The sequence below is a fragment of the Strongylocentrotus purpuratus genome, unplaced genomic scaffold (genome assembly GCF_000002235.5).
Source record: "Strongylocentrotus purpuratus isolate Spur 01 unplaced genomic scaffold, Spur_5.0 spur5_scaffold_14, whole genome shotgun sequence".
NCBI lineage: Eukaryota > Metazoa > Echinodermata > Echinoidea > Camarodonta > Strongylocentrotidae > Strongylocentrotus > Strongylocentrotus purpuratus.
This window is the reverse complement of record NW_022145599.1, coordinates 8,306,968-8,334,151: the sequence shown is the minus strand read 5'-3', so window position 1 is coordinate 8,334,151 and position 27,184 is coordinate 8,306,968. Positions and strand designations below refer to the sequence as shown.

Genomic DNA, 27,184 nt, shown 5'->3' with positions numbered 1-27,184 from the left:
CCAAAGGTTTAGATCATTCCTATTTATCGTTGTACATTTTCTATTGTTTTGATGTATTCTGTATTCTTTGTATTGATTGTGCTATGTTTGTATTCTTTATTTTCATGACAATACCAGATGGGGCGGTGAGAGTCAATACATGCTTTTCTATTTTACTTCAATTGTAAAGTTGAGGGCGGTCAAATTATTTGGATTAAGTTTTAAGCTTTCATGAAATTGTTTGATTGGAATTTCTTTGAATATTCTTAAAATAATTGGCTTAATTTAGGGAGGAATTTAAGAGTCCACGTAACCTGTGTGTATTGCAATGATTATAACCTTTATTTTTTTAATTGAGTAAAAAGAGAACAATGATTTAACTTTAGATAAGATTTTTGTATTCTTACCCCCCACTTTTCTCTCTTTCTCTTTATTCATTTAAAAAATCTCTCTCCTTTTATTTTCCTCTCATTTTCGTCCTCTCTCCTTACCTAGCTCCTCCGTTCTCTTCCATTCTTCATTTTTTAAGTATACTTTTGATTTCTTCATTTTTTCCAGTTTTCTTTTTCTTTCTTAATTTTTTGTCTTGGCCACTCTTGCAGAGGGGGCAGTAGGAGGGAGTAATGTATTGAGCCTCCCTATATATAAGCTGCTAAGTTAACTGAAACCATATTCACATCAGCAATGAATGCATTATTGATCTTCACCCAATATTTTTCTTTTAAAAAAGTGTGCCACAGCTGCATTGTGTTTATTTATGATCTCGTGAAAAAAAAGAAAAAAAATTCCATGGGGAAAAAGTGCTAATAAATCTGTTCCTTCCTATCTATATTCTTTCTTCTACTTTCTCATTTCCTCTTCCTTTTTTTTTTTTGGCGGGGTGGTTCGCCGACTTGGATCTTTCGTGGGGGGGGGGGGGGACTGGAGCCAGCGAACAACACGCCAGTGGTAATTGTAATTATGCCTATGGTCTGACTCTGGTGATTGAAAAGTTTCCTTTTCAACCGAAAGACAAGCCAAGTTTTTTATTCTTTCACATTACATACGTGAAAGTTTGAGCTAGAACGAGAGCTAGAGATCTGGGCCCCGTCTTACAAAGAGTTGATATCAATCACAACTTATTTGCGATTGATATCAATCGTAACTATGTACATAAGAGATAGGAGACTGCAAACTTGCGATTGATTGGAGGACTTACGATTGATTTGGATCAATCGTAACTCTTTGTAAGACGGGGCCCTGAGCTGCATAATTCGTGCGCATGCGTGGTTGTTATCAGGCTGTCCGTACATGTGTGCCATCTTCGACAGTTTCCATCAATGAAAACGTAATTTTACGTATCCACGAAGTCGTTTTATTAGAAGTAGTGTTGAATACAACATGTCGTATAATCAAGGGAAGGATTATAAGGAGTCAAAGGTGAGTATATTCTGTTGATAGTTGGACCAAATAACGCCATATGTAGAGCCTGGCGTATCGCACCCTGTTGTAGGCCTAGTCCCATATGTAACATTTTGATGTCATATTTTAACCAATGCAATGTCAATGATCAAGGACATGGACAGACACGTCTCACTCTCAGTCTCACGAGTCAGAGCTGGTTAGGTATTTTTCCCGAAAAGTTTAGATATTTTTCCTGAAAAGTTTAGATATTTGAAAGTTTGTGATATAACTGTACCATAAATCCTGAAGTATAGTCGTTATGTAAATTGCATGTGTGTGTGTGTAAGTCACCATTGGTCACACTCGCAGAAGAAGAAGAACTTCAAGAAGAAGAGGAGAATTGAGATTGAGAAGGAGATAAATCTGGAAACCAGACTGCACAAATGACTAGACCCTACATACATTTTTCCAGTAGATCTGGTAATAAAGGTAAAGAAGCAGTAGGAGTGTAGGGATCCTCCGCTTAAATGAGGATCGCTTTCGTAAACACGGATAGACGCGTCTGCATTTTCGCGGACGATTCTTATTTCCGATCCGCCCGTTGGCAATGCGGAGAACAGATTTTTGCAATGACTGACTTTGTACAGAGACTTTCACGTTATGAGCGATAAATCCTAGGGAAGATGGACAACCCATAAAAGTAGATGGTAAACTGGGGGTATTTTATTACACAGAATCTGTTTTTTCGCATTGCCAGCGCGCGAATCGGGAACTCTACACCCGCAGAACTACGAAGAAAAAAACGATCCTCATTCTCAGACCAGTGCCCCTACTGAGAAGAAGAGGAGGAGGAGATAAGAAGAAAACCAAGAACAGGGTGGACCAAACCAAGACAAGCACACCAGCAGAACTATTGCCAATTGGCCTGTGTCACTTGTGCTAAAAATGTGTGTTGATAGGTGAAAATTTCAAAAGTACAAAGGTTAGGGTTGTGTCATGTCAGAATTTAAGTTTTTTTAAGAGAACACAAACTAGTATTCTATACTATCATTAACTTAAAAACATTGTAAGCTAGTACATGGAATAAATTGACAGTCAATCTGTTTTGTACGGATGATTCATTAAAAATAGTCTTTTGTGAAATCTGTTTTTCTTGATTGCTTTGCACATTTTACTATTGTTTTCTTCCCCTGTCCACTCACTTTCAGTATGACAAGTATGGATACGATAACAGATACGAATCACACACAGGTAAGTTGTTAGATTAAATCTATCAAAGTTAGTCTTCAGTTCTGGTCCTAAAGATAAATCATATTTTTCAAGTCGGCTTCTTTTCAATTTAACCTTCAGACTTTAGTATCAAGAAGAGAGTACATGTCCTTGAGTATAGACAATCCAGAATGAATTCTGTGGCTACTCTAAAAAATGCAGAAAGATCAGAAAATCTAGATTAATTTTTTTCAAAGACAATGCTTACAGAGTGTAGAAAGTTTGAGTGAAGCAATTAGTACTACAGAACTGCAAAATTCATAATAGGGTCTATTAATATGTGTAACTACCATAATTGTACAAGCTTCATTTAAATACAAGTTTAGAAAAGGGCAAAAATATTTTAAGTGATTTTGTCATTTTCAATTTGAGTTATTTTGCACATTTCTATCAAAACCTCTTTATTATTTCATAATTCAACTTGTGTAAATGAATTTGACATCCACTTTACAGGTGATCCTAGCAAGGACTTTGCAATCCGCGGTGAGGATTTCTCTCGCCGAGGAGCAAACCCTACCTACATCGTCCCAGAGGACATCAAGAGATTTCTCCTAGATTTCCAGGGCCATATCCGAGATAAAAATGTCTATGACATCAACCATTGCTATGAAACGACGTAAGTTGAAAGAAGTTCATCTCCCTTCTTCAGCGTATTTTTTATTTCTGTGTATCTCTATCCCAGTTTATGGCGAAAATCATCCAACGACGATGGAGAACGCCATAAAAACCAATAACAGCAACAACAACCAGTCACTTTTGTCTCTCACCCTCTTATGCCACTTCATGCCACAAAGTTTTACCATTATTCCCTGATTTTCTATGAATCTTTGTATGCTATTCTGAACTGTCGAATTATAACAAATATGTGCCATTGAAGTATATGAATGGATGTCTTTAGTCTAGATGTCTTTGAGGTATATGAAGTACATGATGGAATGTTGCTGAGGTATGACTATGGAGGCTTACTGCCTTAGTTTGGATGTTACTTCACAAATGGGCACTTATGCATTTAACACCAGGGGGTGTTTCACAAAGATCCCAATTTGAACTTATCTCTAAGTTGGACCTAACAATTATGGAAAGCCGTTAGCATCTATGAAAATATTTTGTAAAAGTTATTTTTAACGACATAAAATTGTAATTCAAATCATTCATATTTTCTATTATCAATGAGATTTTATGTTCTTGAAGTGGAATTTATGAAAAGTCTAAAATACTCGAGTTTTCGCTTTTGAATATATTTTATTTCAAGGCTACGAATGGCTCTCCATAAATTTTACGTCCAACTTAGAGTTAAGTTCGACTTAGGATCTTTGTGAAACACCCCCAGGGGTACTATATTTGATTGGACTTCTCTGCCCTGTGATTGTTTTTGTTATTTTATTAACTATTATCCTCTTTCTTTGATCACAGTTTCAACAAGCTATCAGAGAGTTACTTCAAAAATTCATCATGGCCCTCTGCTGAGATAGTAGGTGAAATCGTGAATAATGGTATGTTCTCCTTAAACACACACCCATTCATACAACATGGGTGCCATTTTCAAGGCTTTATAGTGTATAAATATATGGGGCTTAAAAATGCAGTGGTCTGACTGGTCTCATTCCAGGCTAATTGTATAAAACTCACTGGTATCCCTGATCCAATTACTAAACCAGGATGTGACTTTAATTGAAAATGTTTTGTTCACTTATCAAAATACAAAGAATTTTGATTAAGTGGTTGATTATGTAAACGATGGCAAAAAACACTGTGATGTCCAATCATGATGACCAATGCAAGTTCTAGGTGTATTGATTAGAGTTTATGGGTTCATTGATTACAGTATAATCTGTAGTCATTTTCATCAGAATGTTTAAAAGTCAAACAGATAAAAGAAAATATCTGTCATCGACGTGATTCACACATATACATATATATGTAGGGGCATAGCATATGAAATTATGAGATTTTCGGATGAGTTTGATACCAATCATAACTTAAGATGAATCCAAACTCTTTACAAGATAGTTTAGTCCAGGTGTCATCAATGTACTTCACACATCCATTGTTTTTTTAATAATAATTATTAAATCATTGAATCTGTTTGTTTGTATCTTTGAATCTTTCTTTTCTCTGCAGATGAAGTGTTTCTCATCCTCTACAAGGAGCTTTACTACAGGCATATATTGGCCAGGACTCCGGTAAGATACCTATAAATAGCTCAACCTCCAATACATACTACTTCTTTCTAATTTATGTTTCCATATGTTGCATAAGCTATAATTCTTGTATTTATGGTGATTTATTTTTCAGATTCAATATATCATGTTATATTTATATGATATTGACTAGCCTTGAGGGGTATATCAGAAATATTGACCAAGCTCAGATCATATTGCCCCGAGTCGAAAGACGAGGGCAATATGGTTTTAGCGCGGTCAATATTTCTGATATCCCCCGAAAGTAAAGCCAGTCAATATTTTTATTGTTATCCAAATCAGACATCTAGAGCAAATACAGAAATCCACCATGACAATCTCAAAGAACTGGACAAACTTTGTCAAACCAGCACTATGCATCTAGTGCCTGACAAAATTTTTGATACACTGCAAACACTGTGCATTTGGTGTGATTATTTTGTCACAATAGAGTGCGTGTACAGTGCGCAGGTTCTCGTACGCATAATAGATGCGCAATTAATATGACAAAATACGGCGTGGTCAATACAAGATGCCCGGATGCGAGACCGTGGAAAATACAAAGGTATATTTTCACTCGTCTCTACACGCAAAGTCTATACCGGCAGGGAGACCAAGGAAAATACAAAGAATATACCCATCCGTTCCCACTGCCATTGAAAACTAGGGCAATACAGCTTTGTAAATGACCAGCTCAGATGTCTGATACGGGTAATAATATGTTTTATATATTTTGTTTGTAAGCTGTTGTAATACGGCTAAACGCAGCGATGAAAGTTTTATTAAAAAGAAACCATTTTGAATAGATGAACAATTAAACTCCAGTTCGACTGTTGTCAAAGTAAAATTTTTGTCAGATTTAACCCATAGACTACTGACTTCTCATATTCCCATGGGTTTTAAACAGGGGCCATCTGGTTTCTGAAGGCAAGAAAGGCAGTTTGTTCCTCATCAATTTACTGTTTGTTCAATGTTCTTATTTTTAACTTGGATGTTAAAAGAATCTTAAAGCGTTGAAATGATGTAACGATTTAGTTTTTCTTCTTCTCTCTTTTAGAGTGGTCCAGACCAGCAGCAGAGGTTTGAGTCTTACTACAACTACTGTAATCTCTTCAACTATATCCTCAGTAAGTTCTTGTTTCCCTCTTTTAACAACTAACTGTATCTTACTTTGACATTGCCTGGATTACGTTCAGAGATGTCATTTCAGTGTATCGTAGAGACATCACTCTATCCATGCACAGAAGGTTTTGTCTTGCCACTTGTTCATATATTGCAACCCTTTGTCATAGGTACATAAAGTAACAAGTCTGTGATGACTAGCAGAAGTTGTAATTTCATTGGCAATATTTATGATATCATTATAACAAATGGCGGTTATTCATGTGCTACCATAACATTTACTAACGGTGCAATATATTCATGTATGCACAACTTGATTGATCCTTGTACAAAATAATTTCAGATGCGAATGGGGGTCCAGTGGACCTGAAGCTTCCGGATCAGTGGCTGTGGGACATCATTGATGAGTTCATCTATCAGGTGTGAAGATCACTTTAATTTCATGTTTAATAGAAGCATACTTTCACATTTTCTGTAATATTTGTGAGAATAGGTATTGTTAATTTGTTCGGTATAATATAGCTTGAAGAGATAGAGGGAGACTGGATAATAGAGATGGAAATTAAGGAAAGGCAGACAGTGATAAAGACTAGGAGAGAATAATGCAATTGAAAAAAGGAATCACTTTAAATAAAGATGAGATTTCAAAGGACTTCTTGCTTGAAAAGATCGGGGAAAAAAGGAAGAAGTGGAAAAGAATGGGTTTGTCTGACAATGTATATTTCAAATGTATTCCTCCAAGATTGTGTACATTATGTGTTCTATTCTTTTTATTTTAAAGTTCCAAGAATTCAGCAAGTATCGCAGCAAACTTTCAATAAAGTCAGAAGATGAAATAGGTGTACTGAAGGCCAATCCAAAGGTATGTATTGTAGAGAATGAGCTGACCTACTAGTTCCACGATCAACAAATTTTGTCTTGTCTTTTCTTTAATTTGATTCAAAGTTTATTACGGTACATGAAGAATAGGAGAGAAAAGGTATATCGAAAGGCAACCTGGCATTTGCTTGGGAGACATTGCTTTGGGGTTTTAATTATTTGACTATTCGTAAATTTAGTACAGTAGAATACAATGGCAAGAGATGAATAAATAATGAGAATATGAGAAGAACATGAACAAGGAATAGGAGCAGCATGTCGGTCTGGGTGGGCAGAAGTGAAATGCAACACGGTTGCTCGGTCTGCTCCCAGTACATGATAACATCTCTAATCAATAGTTTTATCAAAGATATAGGATTCAGGCTCGAAATACAACCACTTGTAAGGTGAGGTTTATGATAGTATTTAGTCCGTGGTCGATGTTAGCTTTTCGGTTAGTATAGGAATTCGATGACGAGCAACTGTTGCCAGGAAATGTGTTGTCGAACCTCAGAATGTTGTGTCCGTTTGGGCATGCTCTTTAATGTAGTCAACTTGTTCCATTTGCAAATACAGAGTAATGATTTCTTTGTGCTTAAAAACAATAATTTAGAGCATGTGACTCCTTAAAAGATCATCCTTTTATGTATGTAATGTTCTATTTTGGGAGAAGGTCCAGACTGGTTCCAGAACTTTTTTTGAGTCTGTATGGATGCACCCTATCTGAAAATTATGAAATTTAGAGGGTCCTGAGAAAGATGTTGGGTGCCCAACTGTTGAGCCCTGAATTAAAATTGTTATTTGAATAAAAGGTCCCTCTTGCTATCAGATATATTAAAAGGATTTTGTTAAGGGAAGAAAAACCTAAGATCCTACCTATCCATCATGCATTTTTTGTGTATGCTTTGTCCAAAATCAAGTTTGAAACTGAAACGTATTTTCATTTTGCATTAATCAGATCTGGAACGTCCACAGTGTTCTCAATGTTCTGCACTCCCTGGTAGAGAAGTCTGGTATCAATCAACAGCTTGAGGCGTACGGGTCTGGAGGTAAGAAACTGGTGATTGCTTATTACAAACGTTTGATTGATAGAAGAGCGTACTTCCAGAAAACTGTTAAAGAAAAGGAGGCGCAATGGCTCAGTGGTAGAGCAGGGGTCTTGTAGCTGGGAGATCCCGGGTTCAGAACCAAGTTGATGCGCTAGCCCTGGAATGTCCGCAGTCTTCCCCACGTTCTACACTCCTTAGTAGATTGCTTGTAAATTGATAAAATGGAGTATCATTATAGTCATTAGTCTAATTTCCATATGGTCTAATCTCCAATCAGTCTACTACCCATTTAGTCTATTGTCCAAGTACCAACTCCCAGAAGAGAGTTTAAAGAAAAAAATAAAGTGTTTAATACTCTTTAGAATACTCTGAGAATCATTATCTCATGGTACCTCATGAATGGTTATGGCTATGAACTATCCTTATTGCTGATGCAAAAACACATAATACTGAATTTGATAGTACATTTTTCAGAGTGACATACTCCATCCTTAGGTAACTTCATTTTCAGGTAACTTCATTTTGAGCCTTTTCTCTAATGATGCATCATGATTTGTCAATAGACCCTTAAACCCTGTTTTATATTGTGTTTTTACAGTTGATGATCCTGAGTCTGAATCGTCTGATTTTGGCCGTCATCCTCTCTACAAGATGCTTGGGTACTTCAGTCTGATTGGTCTCCTGCGTCTTCATTCTCTCCTGGGAGACTACTACCAGGCCATCAAGGTCCTCGAACATATCCAGCTTAATGAACAGGTATGTTTAACCTGATACAGTCAAACCTGCTTTAGTGACCATCTGTCTACAAAGATCACATTTTTTGTTTCCCTTGATAATGGTTTCTCATTGAAACATGCACTGAAGGAACCTGTCTACAAAGACGACCTGTCTTCAAAGACCACTTTTTGTGTCTCCCTTGGGTGGTCGTTATAGACAGGTTTGACTGTATATGAGTTATGACATTATCTTTTGGGTTAGTTGTGCCAGGTTGCGATTAGAAATCTTCTAGATTATAAACATATTACATTTTTCAGTTACTAAATGTTTATTATTTTAGCAACTAGTACAGCTATATGTTTTTATTTGTTCAGTCAGAAATTGATGAAACAGTATCATACAACCATGCCAGAATGGTATATATTATCTTTAATAATAAGAAGAAGAGACCAAAAAAATTCCTCAAGTATTTATCTTGTACTTGTTTATGCAGACATTGTACTCCAAAGTGGCCGCATGTCAGATCAGTACCTACTACTACGTTGGCTTTGCTTACTTGATGATGAGACGTTACCAAGACTCCATCAGGAGTTTCACCAACATCCTCCTCTTCATCCAGAGGACCAACCGCATGCTGACCACCGGCTCCTACCAGGTGGATGTGGTGAGTAAAGATAGTGGTAGGGGTGGTGGTGGTGGTGGTGGAGGTGGTGGTGGTGGTGGTGGTGGTAGTGGTAGTGATTGTGATGGCGATGTTGGTGGTGATTGTGGCTGTAGTGGTGATGATGGTGAGGGTGTTGGTGGTGGTGGTGGTGGTAGTGGTGATGATGGCAGTGGTAGTATTGATGGTGATGATGAAGGTTTATTTAGTTCAATTCAATTCAAAAATGTTTTTTATTATATCACAAACGTGGGTCATACAAATACAATTTTATATGAAAGACAGCCATTGGTGGAACATTCATATTTACATGTTAGGCACAATAGATAACACTTTAAAAGATATATACATGTACAAAATCAGCAATATAAAAATAGGACTTAGATTTTGTAACTAAAAACCATAAACACATTGCACAAGTTATCAAAAATACAACAAAAACATGAGCTGTTATTTTGTGCAAGTTATTGTTATGCCAAATGAATCCAATTTGCATTGTATTCAACAAAAAGCTGTACGATCTCTTCTCTTTTCCTGATTGATATATTAGATTAAGAAGCTTCAGGATAAGATCTACAGGCTTCTGGCCCTGGTACTCACCCTGCATCCTATGCGTATTGATGAGAGCGTGCACATGCAGCTTAGGGACAAGCTGGGTGATAAGCTAACAAAGATGCAGAGAGGGTGAGTTTACACTATTTTTGAAGGTGATGTGGAAGGCTTTTGAGTTAAAGCCTATCTGCACTAGTTTGTCCAGGAGGGATCAGACCTCACCGCATGGTCACTGGCAGGTGGTTATCTCATCAAATCAGGGGCGGTATTCTGAACCCTGTGTTATCTCTAATATTGTTGTATCTTTGAAGATAAGATAAAGTTGGTATTCTGAACATTGTTGTAACTTTTGTGTTATCTTTTGTTGTATCTTTTCTCTCATCTTATTGGCCGCGCCTGCGCTCATACTTTGGTGCGCTTGTAATTGTGCGTATTATTAATAAAGTGGCATTTAATCCTCATTTGCATATGCGCACGGGAGATAATATGTCGAGATAATTGGTATTCTGAAAGTTGTTGTATCTTTTATCTTATCTTATCTCGCATGGTATTTACAACAATATTTACAACAGGTAGGGGGTTGTTGTATCTTTCGTGGTGATATAATGGCGGCAATATTTTTTGCCCAGAACCAACTTCGTGCCAATAGACGAGTTAGAAGAAGATTGTGTGTTGACCGGAAACATCACAGATGAGAACTTTCCAAGATATTACATGCCAGGATGGGACTATTTTAATGCTCTCATCTTAACCAATATAGTTAAAGCGTGATTTGTCTTCATGATCCACATTCAACAGCGCATAATGATGACGCGCGTAATAAGTGCTCAAATAACTAATTACGCCCAAGATTAGTATGCGCTAGGCGCATCTTCAGATATGGCATAAAGTATTCCTATTGGTTGATCTACTTATCATGCTTATATAAAATAGATTTTGATTGGTAGGGTCCATGAAAATGGGCGTGTCATCAATGGTCAAAGATAAGATAGAGGCGGTCCTTCAAGAGATAACACAGGGATAAAACAATGTTCAGAATACCAACTTACAACAATATTAGCGCTGTGTTATCTCTGGAAGATACAACAAAAGATAACACAAAACTTACAACAATGTTCAGAATACCACCCCAGCTCTTAATTAACATAAGAAAAAGGGGACCATGAGGGATCAATAGCATTGGTGGCTATATAGAGGACACAAGTAGCTATAAGTAGTGGAGTCCTGCTTTGAATATACTTCTGATTATATGAGGGAAAACTGAAATCATTACTTATTTATATAACAATTGATCAGCAGCACTGGATGGAAGGATCAGGCCAGATATACATGTACGATCTAATCAACTTGAATCCATTACTGTCGGGAGCTGGGTGGTGCCTGTATTAATTTAAGGGGAATGAGAAGGGAAAGAAAATCGTCCACAGGTTTATATAACTACACAAGGTAACGCTAAAAGGACTTTGGAAACATGTTAGGCACTGGCTTGGCAATTTCTTCTTTAAATATTTATGGTATTATTTTGCCCAAGCTTGGTGGGGGAATTGCAACCTTCTGAAATAACATTTTTTTAAACATATTATCATTGTAATACAGTCCAACCTGCTTTAGTGACCACCTGTCTACAAAGACCACATTTTTTGTTTCCCTTGAAAATAGTTTCTCATTGAAACATGTTCTAAAGAAACCCGTTCATAAGGACCACCTGCCTATAAAGACCACTTTTCTTGTCTCCTTTGGGTGGTCTTTGTAGACAGGTTTCACTGTAAATGTTAAATGATCACAATGTGTCATTGATCTCCGCAGAGATGTGGCCACCTTTGAGGAGTGTTTCTCCTCTGCCTGCCCTCGTTTCCTGTCTCCCGTCCCACCAAACTACGAGGAAGCAAACCCGAGCTCCAGCAAGGAGCCCTTCACCCTCCAGGTCAAGGTCTTCATGGAGGAGGTCAACCAACAGCTCGTTATTCAGACCATCAGGAGGTAGGTTTTTTGGTGAATTGCCGTTTGAACTACAGTCAAGCTTCAGTGACCACCTGTCTATAAATTTGAAATTGAAATTGAAAGACCACATTTTTTGTTTCCCTTTAAAATGGTTTCTCATTGAATAATGTACTAAAGGAACCTGTCTACAAAGACCACCTGTCTTCAACGACCACTTTTTGTGATTCCCTTGGGCGGTCGCTGTAGACTGGTTCGACTGTACAACCAGTTTGTCTCCTACCCAATGGATATATTCCCATATGGTCTACACCCAGTCAGTCTACTATTCTACTAGTCTATAGTTCATTTAGTCTAATAAACTTTAAGTCTAATTCCCATTTTGTCTGATGCTCATTTTGTCTACTTATCATTTTGAACATTTAGGCTTATAGTCATCCTACTAATTTCCATATGGTCTAATCTCCAATCAAGTGTACTACCCATTTGGTCTATAGTTCATTTAGTCTAATAACCATTAAGTCTCATCCCCATTTTGTCTACCATCCATAAGGTCTTATAATTATTTGATGATGGTTATTATTTATGATTAAATGCTTATTAGACCATGTGTATAGTAAGTTGTCCATTGGGGAATAGACAAATTGGGTAGTAGACGAACTGGTCATAGACCAAACGGCTATACATACTTTTAGTTCAGGGCAGTGCTATATTTGCTATTGATATATGATTGTAATAATCAATGATGAAGAAGCTGATAATTGTTAAGGAAATTATTTTTCTCCACATTCTTTTAGTTTAGTGCATATGAAATCCATTCCAATTATATACGCTTGATAGAAATATAATTCAAACTTTCTTTAATTTTTTCCCCGTCAAGTTTCTTGAAGTTGTATACCACAATGCCTGTCTCCAAGCTGGCCATTTTCCTGGACATGGTAAGATTATTGTTGACTTTCCGACAACATTTGAGTTGGATATATTAGTGATATTTTAAATGATGTTAATCCTGATATTTCATTTCATCACCCAAGAGGAGGTTGACCAAAAGAAGAAATATGTAATGTTTTAGTTTTATGTACTTGACTCCATGCAAAATATGTAAATATTGTTTTGCGTTTTGCCTAAGTGGTGCCCGTTGGTCCCCCATGATCCTCTTTTTCTTGTGTTAATTGAGAGCTGAGTTGATGAGAAAGCCACCTGGCAGTGACCTCGCTGAGTGATCTAATCCCTCCTGACCAAACTAGTACAGACGGGCTTTCCAAACTTTACATGAATCAAATTGTGATCTACAAGTAAATTAAAATTTGTGATGTATTTTTGTTTTTTGTATTCATGTTTCAGTATCTGTCTTCCAAATAGAGATCATTGAAATATGATTTTAATAAAGTAAACATTTTCTCTTACAGAGTGAGGAAAATTTCCGCACAAAGCTTCTCTGTTTCAAGGTATGTATCTTGCGCACCATTGTCACCTGTATCTGATTGCTGTTTCTTTTGAATCTCAGACAGTTTTTGTAATGCCTTTTAGCTGTAGACAATCCTTGTTAGTAATTTGTATTTTTTAGTAAGCAAGTAATTGCATAAAAGCTAGCTCCCACACTGTGTATGAGGGACTATTATGCCTTGATTTAGTTTTTCACAGGAATGATATGAAGACAAAGGTTTTATAACATTCAACCTGCAATCAATTTTTTTCCTTTAAAATCATCGTTCAGACCCCCCCCCCCCCCCCCCCCCCCCCCACTAGCTAGAAATTCTTTGGTTTATTGTCAATTTGACTGGGGTGAAACGATCCCTTTGTTGGACTTTCAATTAATTGTTCAGTGCCATTTTCTCCCTGATGCATATATATGTATTCCCGAAGTACACAGGATATACATATAAGTCGTTCAAGATATTCAACATACAAGAAAATCATCTTTGTCTTCTCATCCGACTGAACTAATGCACAAGTTTATTATCCCTGCTGCACACGTATTCTGATAACATTCTTTGATTGGTGAAGGTATAGACCAGTTTTGGAAACACCCCCCCCCCCCCTCTCTAAAAATGAAATCTAAGCTCGTGATACCAATCATGTGAAAGAATATGTTTTGACTAATACGTGATGATACAAATTTTGCCGGGAAACCGCCTACTAATTGATATATTTGGTAAATTATTATATCGAACCGGCCTGGATAGATATCGCGAATGCACTTCAACATTTGGGCATATATTTCTGTTTTTTGTGATATTAGGTTGAAGTATTGCCATCTAAACCTCTGAAGGCAATATTTAAACAATATTGAATGGATATTTTACACCCTAAACCCTTGAATCGCAATTTCACCACTACCGGTCTTTACCTTTAATTCTTTATGCAGCACAAAATGAAGAACTTGGTCTGGACCAAGGGGGCTAGCGGTCTAGATGGAGAGTTTCAGTCTGCATCAGAGGTAGACTTCTACATTGACGGGGTGAGTAGTATTTCATGAGAAATATATCTAGTGGCAGAGAAGTAAGTGATGATGAGTGAGTTATTTGAAATATATTTATATCAAATTCTCTTTTTCTATCTATGAACAAAGTGATATGTAACTATTTCCGCAGGAAGGAAAATGTTTTATGTTTTGCATAATTAAAAGTTCTTTGATGGGGTCAATTTTTAATTTCTAATTATCAAAAGAGAAAAACTATACACCCATGTTTAAATAATGAACTACAAAAAGCTGCATAGATTATGGGGCTGTTAGAATTTATGATGAAATTTGATATTATATCTATTAGGCTTAATATATTAGGCACTGTCCTGTAGAATTGAAAGCCCTACAGCCTGTGCAAAATTCCTTTCATATATTTCACAAATTGTCCAAAGCCATCTAATTACAGTAATGATATAGTACATTGATTTCGTTTTAGTCAATATACTCTAAAACTTGAAATTTTTCCTGCATGAACTTTTTAATGTTGTGAGTGGTCGAGATCTGCAAAGTTCCATGTCGTGAAAACAGCTGTAATTCATAGTCTCTTGAGTTTTAAAGTGATTCTGTATCATTGTTGAAGGTTGACAAAAAAAAATGCGTAATTTTTGTATGAAATGTTACTTATTATATTCCTTTTACTGTACTGACCCTTTAGCGTGTAAAAATCCTGAAAAAATTCTTAAACCGCAAAGATATTTACAGTTTTCTTTGAAGGTGTCACTGGTCAACACCCTCTAACAGTAAATTCACTAACCATTTTTGAATTTTTACAACCGTTTTTTCCATGAAAATAAGACAATAGACAGGCTTTTAAAATCTTTTCACACTTAAATGTCTGGGATGGTATATAGAACCAATACATAGCTTTGTGAAGATTTACATTCACCTAAAATGTAATTCAATTGTAATAACCTAGTTGGGAGCATTAAGGAATCCATCAGATAAGTTTTTCCCAATTTTTATCATTAATAATGGTCTGTTTTCACTCAAAATTTTAGATTATCTTTAATTGTATATCTAACATTGATGTCACTACCTTAGCAATATTTTCTCTCATCTGAACAATGTTAACAAGTCCCTTTAAGTTTTAAGAAGTATGTGATTGCCCAAAGATTATAATCTTGTAATTGTTCTGTCATAATTTTCTCGTCGCACACACGAAAATGAAAGTTGATCTGTTTTATACTTCTATCTTGCAGGAGATGATCCACATTGCAGATACCAAGGTGGCCCGTCGCTATGGTGATTTTTTCATTCGTCAAATTCACAAATTCCATGATGTAAGTCAGTCTTAAAATCATACAATAATTCAAAATATCAGTAAACAATTCAAAGCATTAGGTGAAATTATTGGGCAGTTAAAAAATCAGTGTTAAATATATCTTCAAGATACATTGCTTTTCCATGTGGCTGGCTTAAGTGCATCCAAAACTAGTGTGGCAATTATTACATTTTCAGGGGGTACTACTTTTGCTAATTGATCTTTAAAGTATACCAAGCTATGTTCACCTAGAATACCACTACTGGTCTGATGTCACCACGATTCTGAGCCGATTTAGCTTTTCCTTTTCCAAGGAAGCATGAAATCTCTTGAAATTGAGATTTTCTTAATCTTAAGACAGATCCTTGGTCATTAAGATTTACATGTTTGAATGATCGTTATCAAATGGAATTGCAAATTCTTTCAAAATTGGATCTTAGTATGGATTTTATAGTGTGTGGTGGGCATTAGCTGAAAATAGACATTGACCCGTTGATTTTCTCATTCTCTTTCAGCTGAACCGGAATCTGAAGAAGATTGCCTCTTCAAACTAGTGCGCAACTTTAAAAGAAAGAAACATCCGAGTAATGATGTCAACTTCAAACAACAGTCAGGATTTTGGGGTAACATGGCTGCAACATGAACTTTTTGCGGAAGAAACATCTACTCTTCACAACAATGGGAACAATAGGTAGTTTGGATAGAAGTTGTGGTAGCTTTTGTGGCAGCAACAAGTGTGACAATATGGGGACATGTTTGACAATTTTCCGGAAGCATGCACCGATCAAGTTTCCTCCCTTATTCTTTATGTTGGAATTGTTATGATTTAATATGCATGGAATTTCTTCGAGTAGTATGTTTCAAATATACTGTATTACATTTCTCTTTTCAAAAGAATAATTTGAATTTTTATGCAATTGGACCATGCAAAGAATAATGTAATAATCTGTACATTAAATATTGTGATATGCCAGGCTGTCATAAACCCTTAGGAGAGGTGGAAGAAACACATTGGAAATACTCGGTAAAACTAGTTTTTAAAAATTTTCAAATCTTAACCTCATCAGGAAGTTATTTCCTCCTCAGTGATTGTTATGTCATACTAGTGAAAGTTCTTTGCAGTGTTGGTTTAGGTATTGGCTTAGAACTCTGAATATCAAACTGTAAGTCAATTATGAATTATGATTTTTTTTTTTGGGGGGGGGGGGCAACTCACATCATTTAATACCTATTGTGCAGCTACTAAATAACATACTGATCTAATGCAAGTCCACACATTCCATTTATTATGCAGGTTATTATTATGAAGGTATTTTTATGAACGACCTGGACGCCACACTAACTTCTTTGGAAGGTGGTCCAGATGCTACTTTTTATAATATGTATGCATGAGCCCTATGTAAAAATATAGGGAGTCTGGACTTCAATTTTTGGCGCCCATGTGTCCCAGGCTCCTGTTAGTGATGGGCCCTAATGGCAACCAATTGGAATGTTTCTACAACAAGCAAAGGGTTGGATGATGTGTGAATTGTTAAAAGCTTCTGTTATATTTTCTGTTTCCTCTTGTCACACAACTGTTTCAGGAATTCTTTAGAAGCCAAACTCCGAAGGATTTTCTTTCCATTTGCATCCTGTTATTAGTTTTAAGAAACATAACTATATAGATAAAGTAGTTTATTATACAACCCTTGATAGTCATATGGTTTCACAAAGGTGCATGTACGTATTATCTTCTTTTGGCATATATTTTGAAAGACTCTTGATATACCAGGTATTTATTAAAGAAAGCAAGAAATAACATGTCTTGAAAGACTTTGCATGAGAAATTTCAAGATTTTTCTTTGCCCATCTTTAACCATCTATTAACAAACCGATATTTTATGAGATGTTCTTTTTGTTATTAAGTCCCATTTCCAATCATGGGCATGTATTTTATTATCAAATAAACATTAATAATTGTGTGCATGTGATCATTCACAGAAAATGTAATTCTGTCTCATCCATATTTATGTGGTATTAGAATTGGCTAGTTTAGTTGTTGAAATTCTCTGGTAAAGAACGCTGTACAATGGATCCATATTTTTGTTAATCATTGTACATGTGTGTAACAGAATCTGAGGATATGATGTTACTAGTGCATCATGAAATAAACAAATGTGACATTAAAATATCTCTTTGTCTGTGTACTTTGCTTCAGTTTGCCTCTTAGTGTTGGTATGTGCCTGTGAATTTTGCTTTCAACAAGTGTTTAAAGCCCCTATAAAGTGTTGGGAGCCCAGAATTTGCCAAAAAAATTTATGGCAAAATATCACTTAAATTGTATCTTAATGTGAAAGAGGATGTTATTTAAGATCCACATCTGCAAAGATTTTCCCCAAAAAATGTTTTTGAAGACAAATATTGATAAAAGAATGCTTAATTTGTGTTTTTTGTTTGCAGGAATCCTAAATGTTGTATTCTTTCATCAATAATTGACTTCAAACACATATTTTGAAAATCCTTGCAGAAATGTGTCTTAAAAGACATCTTCTTTCACATTATGATACAATTTAAGTGAAATTTTTGCCTTCAAATGTTTGGGGCTTCCAACACTAGAGGGGCTTTAACTGTATGTTCATTTGACGGTTCTTTTAAACTCGGGCTGGCAAATATGTGATTTTAAATTGTGGGAAAGTTTGGTAATCTTCTTTGGCCCTGACCAGCTCTAAGTGCACTCGGAGTAGGGATATATCCCCTCTGTCGCTTACAAACTTTTAGGTCATGCTCGGTTTGATATTCAATTTTAGATATTTCAAAATGAAGATGGTCAAATATTTGTCATATAAAAAGGAGATCTTATTTATGATTGCGTTCAAGAGATGGTACCTCAACAGGAAGAGAAAGACACTTTTCTATTTGCCTCACAATTTTATAGAAAATATAATCTTTTGTATTCCATCTAATAATAAAATAATCAGAAGAAAAAACCTGCCCCAAGAAAGTTCCACGATTGAGGGGTTAGAATTCATGGATAAACTGTTGCCAGCAGGGGTGTTAGTTCATTCATTTAAGGGAGGGAGGGGAGGGGCCTGGGCTGCATTTTAAACTGCAACTTAATGCACACAGTTGATTTAAAGAAACTTATAAGGGGACTAATGCAGCCCCTCCCCCATCGATGCCCCTTCCCTGGTTGCTTGCATGATATGCTAAGTGTGTCACTCGAGTATTCCAAAACTTACAAATTGTATGAAGGGAGTAAAATAACATGTTGACTCTGTAAATATCTTTTTTTTCAAGAAATATAATGAGAATGCAGTTGATTTTACTTTCATTATTACATTTCAAACAGCCTTTATATAGAACTGGTAAATCCCTTGAAGTTTGGTCAGCCGCAAAGTCAAGGTTTTAATAGAAAATCATAATTAAAATATAATTTTAAAATATATATTTTATAATGCATAATAGTCTCAGAAGCTCGATCTGTATAAATGTCAGAAAAGTAATTGTTTCTTTCCTATAATATACAATAGATCTGATGGTACACAATAGAACTTAATTTCTTTTAGAGCAAATAAGATACGTGTTCGCACAACTTACTAAGTGTCACATGGAAATACCTATCCCATGACCAAACAGTTATTTTGGTGATTCCCCTAAATAAAGATAACCGCACTTCGTAAACACACTCGCGTGGCACAGTAGTGTGCGCATGCGTTAACTTATTTTAATGTTGGAAAGATGGCGAGAGATACGAGAGCAGAATAAATAACATTGAACATATCGTTGATATTAATCCTTTGTTTCACAGTGATTAAGTTATTTGGATCATCAGAATCATCGCGACATTTACATTCTTGGAGGAAATACTTCTTTGAGAACCGAATCACCATCTGAAAGTGGTTAAAATAGAGGTCGATCTCGTTACTTTTTACTCGGTTCATTGAGCTGCAGTCGAGCAGCTGCTTGAGAAAGTAGTTGACAGCGTACGTGACGGACCGTGTCTCCCCGGCCGCGGCGCAGCCTAGCCCCTTCCTCGAGAGTTTCGCGTCGAAGCTCCATGAAGTTTGACTTTGATCTGCAACATCAGGATGTCTTCTGGAAACGGATCTTCCCCTGGTTCTTCGACAACCATTGCAGGAATAACCGCCCCTTTGACTAAAGTTGTGTCGATGCTTGCCCATAATCTGTCGTCACCATTCCCAAATGGGTCGAGCACTCCAGCACCCACAGAGTTGCCACCGTCCGTTCATGCCATTTTCTTGCAGACGAAAGGAGCAAAGGCAGTGGCAGGCATCTTTGCTTGGGCAGCTTTCATTATCACATGCTATCAGGTAAAGTCATGAAAAAACTTTAAAAATCAGGTTGGTACCTCCTTGCTTGGAGGTACCACCTTCTCCAGAATCATAATCTAGCTCATCCTTTTTAAATTAGCGAGTGACGTGTCATGAAGACGATGTCGGTAGTACAGGTGTACTTATCCCAAATTCTCTGTCTCTTTCTTTCGTTTAATAAGCCTCTTAGAGTCTTATTTGGGTAGGGTCGGCTCCTCAAAGTGAGGAGCCAACCCTACACAAATCTTCAAAGTGAGGCCCCCGACTCTACCCAAATAAGAGGCTAACGAACGAAAGAGACAGAATTTTTGGTCTAAGTTCTATGACTCTTGAGTATGAATTTCATGATGTTCAGTGTTGCAAATTGTGCATATTGATAGCCTTAGAAGTACCGTAGACTTTAATGGTAATCAGTCAAATTTTGGGTGATCAACATCTTCGAATATGGACAAATAATCAAACAATTAGAATAAAGAACTGTAGGGTCTATAAATAGTAGACACAATTTTGTTTTGGTAATTTGGCACACATGTCATGCTCTAGATCTTGAAATTAACATTTTTAAAATTAACAAATTGGCTTGTAGAATGTAAGACGAATGCAGTGAGGGTCAGAACATTGTAAGTGTAACTATTTGTTGTGAGAGAGAGATAAGGGCAGAAAAGAAAGAAAAAATAGGAGCGATAAACTGACAAAAAAAGAAAGGTAAATGACATTTCTTCTCTTTCAGGCAAATTGTGTAATGCCTACTGTATGTATACTGTACATCTACATAGTCCATTGTATGAGTAGGTTGCCACAAATTAAAACATCCTGTTTTCAATGGTCATTAGCCAACTTGTCTCAAGTAATCGAAAGTTTGGATTAAGATGTTTCCCCAAAGTTTTCCCCTGGAATTAGATGTTAGAGTTATGGTATTAAATACTCTTGCATAATTATGATGTCCACACCAATTTCATTAGTGCAAAAATAGTATAAACCTACATTTTCAAAGTTGACTGATCCCTTTTATACATGTATGTACACAATATTGTGCCATCCAAATGAAGGTTTTTTGTGTTAGTTTGTTTAATTCACTATAAGCTGATCCAACAGTGAAAAAAATACACAGGGGCTCAGGGCGAATTTGCCCCCGAAAATCAGAAAAGAGCCCCAGTAAATTTTCATAGAGTTCAATGCAAAACAAATTTTAGAGTGTTATTTTTTAGGCAGGCAAGCTTGAAAAGTAGCCCCCGAAAAATAAACATTAATTTTTTCCCTGCGATCCAAGTACTAGTAACCCAAATGCAGTGTACCAGTATTGCATGAAAAATGATTAAAAACTAATTCGATCATGATCTTCATCACATGACATGAGCCAATGCGTAATTAGCCTGTTTTTCCAAAATCTGTCTTCTTGGTCCAATCACTTGAGAATAAATTATTAAAGTCTGTGTGTGCATAGACAAAAAAAGAGTTATTGTATGCAATCTTAAAAGTGTTAACATTCTACCAGTGTTTGTGTGCTACTGTATGCCTTTCGATGACATTTTCTGTGGTTAGTTATTATTCAATATGTACGGGTAGAGTAATTGTAGTTGCTTCATTCTTTTGATTAATGTTAATTACTTAATTGTTATTGTGAACATGAATCCTGATACAACCTGTAGTTGTTTATTGATCTTGACCTATTAAATTTTACTTTAATAGCATCCGTAGTCCGTACATGGAACCTGTTGTGAAGGAGTATCCATGAAAATCTGTGAATCCCTCAACCCCACTGCTCGAGTTCTATTAGTTTTTACTGGACGGGACTTTATAAGAAGAAGATTCAATAAACGTCCTGTACTTATTTCAGCCACTTCATCATGAAATGTTACCGGAAGTTGAACTGACTTTTACCTTTGCTCTCTCTCCCCATTAGATTTACATGCACCTGCGCCACTACACCTGTCCGGGTGAACAGCGCTGGATAGTACGCATCCTCTTCATTATACCCATCTACTCCTTCGACTCCTGGCTATCACTTCTCTTCTTCAGTCAAGACCACTACTATGTCTACTTTGACAGTATCAGGGATTGCTATGAAGGTAAGCATTTCAGTGCATTTCTCTTCAATACATGTGTTAAAGTTGCTCAAGTGTTGGTAATATATAGAGGGCAGCACACGGATGTACGCATGGGAGCGTAATACCTATTGGCTCTGTGTTGTTTAATGACCACGGCTCTGTGTTATGAACGACTATTACCCAAGCATTAAACATTTTTAAAGCCACAGAGTATTCACCCTCCATGTGTATTGCATCATAATTCGCTGATACCTGTTTTAGTTGAATTGGTGTGTCTGTGTTTGCAAAGGTCTATGAAGCAGCGAACCCTTTGTCCCACCAGAAAATTCTCCAATTTGCCTTCATATAGTCTAGAGGGAGATTGAAATTTAGTAATGTGATGACAATTCCTTATGGTGGTAGGCTAGGGCATAGTGCATTCCGCAACATCCGTCAGTTGTAAAAGTGAAGTACTAACTTGGTGATTGAAAGCACCTGTTAAGTTATTGGGTTTAATTTTGAACTCTGCAGCATAATATTCAATGTCTAATTTGGTGACATCGGGGACCATTATAAAGGTAAATTGATTCTAAACAATTGCCTTTATAACCCACAATGAGCCTATGATATTTTATTTATAATATATATAGTCCAGTGGTCCAGTAGATTCTTAGTCCTAGATCAAGATGATGAGGAAGCAATGTTTCCAATAAAAGTAAATCCTGATGAGACAGATGATCTGTGTCCTGCTATGTTTTCAGAGATGAAACCAAAACTAGATGGGAAACTGTCTGCAGGGCTTGACCCCAATAGATGATTCTCCTTTTCGTAACCTGAAGCCCAATTATATGCAAGCTTGACTGTATTAATAATCCTTCCTTATTTTGCAGTCAAGTACTGCAGGATAGAGTGGGATGAGACATAATGCTATAAATCACTTGATCTGCCTATAACATTTAATTCAATCAGGATGACCTTTAAATCCTGGGGTATGTGTTACTAATGCGATGAATACTGCATCATCCAAATGATTGTGAAATGTTTTTCATGAAGTAGTTTGTGTGAAATAAAGAGAGAGAGTGGGAGAGAGAAAGAGAGAAAGAGAGAGAGAGTGAAAGAGATCGAGAGAGAAACGGGGGGGGGGGGGGGGGGCAAGTACAGTGTAAACCACTCTATCTGCATTGAGAGGGAGAGAGAAAGAGAGAGAGAGATAGAGAGAGATAGAGAGAAAGAGAGAGAGAGAGAGATAAAGGATATTAATAAGAGATTGAGAATGATAGAAATGGAATCTAGATGATGGGTAAATGGGGGGGGGGGGGGGAGGAGAGAGAAAGATAGAAACAGGGGGGGGGGGGGCAAGTACAGTGTAAACCACTCTATCTGCAGTGTACTTCAATGCCCATTTTCAACCTTCCATCAACTGATTGAAAACATGCTTCAAATGTTGCCAGTAGTGCAGCATTCACACTTGTCTGCAATACATCCTACAGTCTATCCTATCAGGTTATAACCAGAGAGGTCAATGGTACAATGTAAACCAAGATATACTGTATAGAATAGATCCTACATGCTGGTATAAATAGACAAGACAGTACAAGACACCTTCTACTTGCAATTTAATCCTGAAGCTGGTTATGATAAGCCTGGTCTATAATCAAGGTGGGCTTTTAGGTGTACATTGATTATACATATACGTTTCATAAAACCAGCACCGGGGTAAACCAAATTAGTAGAACACAAGCCATTGCAAGGACATCACATTGTACAGTTGTGCAAAACAGTGCAATATTAGTACTTACGATGTACCTGTAGGCCTACGTGAATCTACATGTACATGTACATGTATGTACTCAGTGCAATATGGTACATTAGGTCTATGACTAAATGTAAGTGTGCAAGTATTGTACAAATATGACATGAATGATAAACAACAAACTTCTTGCAGTAAAAATGGAGGTGATAAATAACATGAGCGTTTGAAACTTGGCTGTTTTGGGCCATTAAAGATGGAGTGTGAAAGTGACAGTGTATGTCCATGGTTTAAATGCCATTTCACTGATGGGGAATCCCCTCAAGACTCATTGAAGGACTCTGATCCATTAACAAGATTGGTTGTGAGCTCAAGTATTTTGATGATAATTTCATAAGTCTAGCTTTAGTAGGTCACATGGAGGTGTATCATGGCTGCATGTTCAAAACATGTTTGTGTCCACTACTGTTCTGTAATCTTATCTTCTTTTTATTTGTTTAAATTCAAGCATCTGTTTAATCCGTTTACACTCATGTTTTCAGATGAATCGAAACAGATTCTACAAGCTCTTATCAAATTATTATTGTTATTTAAACATTTCAAAAAGATTTTTGTTCTACTTTTTATAAACCAAAGAATGTATGTCCATACCTGTGTGTTGTAAAATTCCTGATGTACACTGTACAGTATATTGAGGGAAATCTGTGCAAACCAACCTCGATGCTATACATGTACCTGCGGTACATTGTGTTGATGTGCAATTATTTGAGATTCTGAAACCAAGTGTAATCTGACATTTTGTTCAATCTCGGAATGTTGGTGAATCATCTTGGCAGCGAAAGTAATTCATGAAAGAGTCGAATGACGAAACAAAAACCAATCTTACCAAAGATTGTCTGACTCAAACCACAGTATTATACACAAAACCCCAGATTTGGAATTCTGCCATGTTACATGAGAAAGGAGCTAAGGTTCAATTCATTATTATTTAGATTAAAACAGTAGTTGGCTTACCACAATATCATACCATTCTTCATGGTGTATAATAATAATAATAATAATGTAACTTATACCGCGCCAAATCCACTCTGTGGAGTGCTCAAGGCGCGTGTAAACAGGAAAGTTCCAATACCAAAGAGATTACATGATCATAGAGTTGTGATTAAATTTGAAAATCATCAGGGGAAAATCAGTTGCTATGTGTAATTAAAATCAAGATTAGACTCCTGGTACAGTACATGTACAGGTACAGTCTGATATTACAAACAAATAACTTGTGTATTGTTAAAACAAACACCAACACCCCCCCTTTTCCCTCCCCATAAAAAAGGACTCATAATTATAAAACATAAAAGGGAAAAATATGCAAATTTAAAACATCATTAACAAGTCACTTTGACCTTTATTAAGAATATGAATTTATTATTACAGAAGTAATATTTAAAGCTGAAATATGTAATTTATGATACCAGCATGGAACTCTCCATACAAACTACATGCATGTACATGTACAGTGTACTTGTACAAAAAGAGCAAAAAAAGAATTAACTAACTGAATAAATCTTTATCAAATAAAAAACATTGTGAACTTGGTATCAATTGGTTCTCTGCATTACAAACTTATACAAGTTTGTGTGCTAGATTTTCGAATCAGATGGGCTGTTCATGTAGGTACAATTTTATTGTGAGACATTAAGGGCCATGTTACACCCATCATCACAAAAATTGTTTTGACATTATTTTAGAACCCTTTTCCCCAAATCAGCGGGAAAAACTCCAAGTTCAGGAATGCAGCCAAGTCTGACATCCGCCCAGACGGGACAAGAGATCTGCTTGCCTTGAACTGTGCTACTATGTAGGTGTGTTGACTGAGAAGATTCAGTGCCATTGATTATGTCTGTCTGTCTGTACAACCATGGTACAACTGTAGTCTGATATTGTGTCCACTGCATACTATTAAACATTTACAGTACAAATCATACAAACTATATTGACCTATTCTTGTGATGAGACTTAGTTTCAAATTGAGTATAAGAGTAAATGAATATTATTACATCTCTCTACAGAATGAGATTTTATTAATATAATAACAATAATAATAACATATGTACATATATTAGAATGGTAATTGAAGCTTTGGCTGCGGAGAGTCAGAAGGGTTTGACTAAAAAACACTTGACATAGATATACTGTAGGAAACGCCCTTCCGGCTCTTAACAAAAACTTCATGTACATGTATGAATACATTCATAATGATAAGGAAAAATGGAAAGGCGTTGTCATGGTCCAGCTTGTTGTTGTTGGAAGCATTGACTTAAATTACATGTTTGTGAAAGCTTCAATATAGAAATGTTGTCATTGGAATTAAAAATGGCATGTGTACATTATAGTGAAGTTGAAGATTGTAGAATAGAAGGCAATCATCTTAATTTAGTATTTTTATTTTTTTATTTGGACATGTCACAAACTACAAAAAGTTTGAGTGTTTACATGTACGTAGTATCTGGATGATGTACAACAGTAACACTACTGTGTGCCAAATATGGGAAAATAGGTCATGTCCTTATAAGGAGACCTCAATAGCCATTCTACAAGAATCGTCATTTCCTTATGATGAGGGGTATTAAAGGGGTGCTATTTGAATTCAGTAGCCAGAAAGTGGGCACAAATCCATGTAAAATGTTACATGTAGTCAATCAATGAAACTTGGATCTGTTCAAGCAACTTCAAGGGGAATTAAATAAGAATGTTGACTTGACACTCTTCTTGAACATACTTTGGCGTGTCAATATTTTATTTTTCTCAAACTTTCACATATTTGTTATTCTTTGATATAATACTGCTCTCACTTATAAGTAGGAAGTAAATCACTGTCACAGTTCCTTACACAACTACAAATTATGCCAAGGGTTAATTCAAATTGTACAATAAAAACATATTGAATTTAATTTCTAATAATAGTGTAGGTGTTTGTTTTCAAAAGAAATTCAAATCATTTGTATTATTCGACTATAAAGTGAACTCCCAAGATCACTATCTTAATTTAGTCTAAAGTGATATAAATTTATGCTAATACTAACGACTCCTTGACAATTTGGTACTTTGACTCATCAATCATTTCCCTAATTTATACATGTACGTGTACATGTACGTGTAGGGTTGGTACTGAATAGACATGCACTCTGTATTGAAGGAAATATGAGCTTTATTCACTGCATGTATCAGATTTAGAAGAACACATGCTATCAGTATCAAGTATCCACATTTATGATTCATGTCCCTGAGCCTTGGATAGGCAGAGTGAAGATATTGGCTTACTAGATTAGAAGATTAACTTATCTGGTTTAGATGTTTTTTTCCTTCTCCCATGTGTTCCAAATTCTATTTGCAAAGTGGATACACAGAAAGATGTAGGATGCAATTTTCATAACTTATCAGAAATTGTAATAATTGTTTCAAAAATAAACTTTGGCTGTCTGCGTATTCATAAATGTACAATATTAGAACATGGTTTCATTTGATTGCTTGTACGTTCCATGTTCAGATGCTAAGGAAACTTGAATAGGTTAAGATCAATAAACAGATATCAGGATTCATGTTCATTCAGGAGCAAACTGTTCATGAGTTTGTCTCAATATTTATTTACAAAAAGTACATAAAG

At 36.1% G+C, this 27,184-nt stretch overlaps 2 protein-coding genes across 3 annotated transcripts; both read left to right on the top strand.

Annotated features, from left to right (window-relative positions):
• The first annotated feature begins 1,234 nt into the window (after positions 1-1,234).
• LOC591170 (eukaryotic translation initiation factor 3 subunit L) lies at positions 1,235-17,606 on the top strand. 2 transcript variants are annotated; one of them, XM_790748.5, is made up of 18 exons: positions 1,236-1,398; positions 2,571-2,613; positions 3,085-3,247; positions 4,045-4,124; positions 4,753-4,814; positions 5,869-5,938; positions 6,277-6,353; positions 6,715-6,795; positions 7,750-7,840; positions 8,439-8,596; positions 9,051-9,221; positions 9,769-9,902; positions 11,577-11,750; positions 12,589-12,646; positions 13,118-13,156; positions 14,077-14,169; positions 15,375-15,455; positions 15,952-17,606. In XM_790748.5, the coding sequence occupies exons 1-18, from the start codon at positions 1,360-1,362 to the stop codon at positions 15,988-15,990; spliced, it is 1,653 nt and encodes a 550-aa protein (XP_795841.2). In that variant the 5' UTR covers positions 1,236-1,359; the 3' UTR covers positions 15,991-17,606. The 2 variants fall into 2 exon arrangements, with proteins under 2 accessions (XP_030839981.1, XP_795841.2); XM_030984121.1 differs by lacking the exon at positions 6,715-6,795 and having other exon boundaries at positions 1,235-1,398.
• A 1,553-nt stretch (positions 17,607-19,159) lies between these two features.
• Positions 19,160-25,382, top strand: LOC115923718 (transmembrane protein 184B-like). The gene is made up of 3 exons (XM_030984977.1): positions 19,160-19,746; positions 21,650-21,912; positions 25,289-25,382. Exons 1-3 carry the CDS (start codon positions 19,504-19,506, stop codon positions 25,380-25,382), a joined length of 600 nt encoding a protein of 199 aa, XP_030840837.1. The 5' UTR covers positions 19,160-19,503.
• Positions 25,383-27,184: the final 1,802 nt, after the last annotated feature.

Bases quoted from the DNA above. Each gene is read 5' to 3' on its own strand.
- LOC115923718 (XM_030984977.1), top strand. From the start codon at position 19,504: ATGTCTTCTGGAAACGGATCTTCCCCTGGTTCTTCGACAACCATTGCA. The intron at 19,747-21,649 runs GTAAAGTCATGA...TCTCCCCATTAG, and splicing joins TCATTATCACATGCTATCAG to ATTTACATGCACCTGCGCCA. The intron at 21,913-25,288 runs GTAATACCTATT...TCCCCAAATCAG, and splicing joins ACGGATGTACGCATGGGAGC to CGGGAAAAACTCCAAGTTCA.
- LOC591170 (XM_790748.5), top strand. From the start codon at position 1,360: ATGTCGTATAATCAAGGGAAGGATTATAAGGAGTCAAAG. The intron at 6,354-6,714 runs GTGTGAAGATCA...TTTATTTTAAAG, and splicing joins TTGATGAGTTCATCTATCAG to TTCCAAGAATTCAGCAAGTA. The intron at 13,157-14,076 runs GTATGTATCTTG...TTCTTTATGCAG, and splicing joins CAAAGCTTCTCTGTTTCAAG to CACAAAATGAAGAACTTGGT.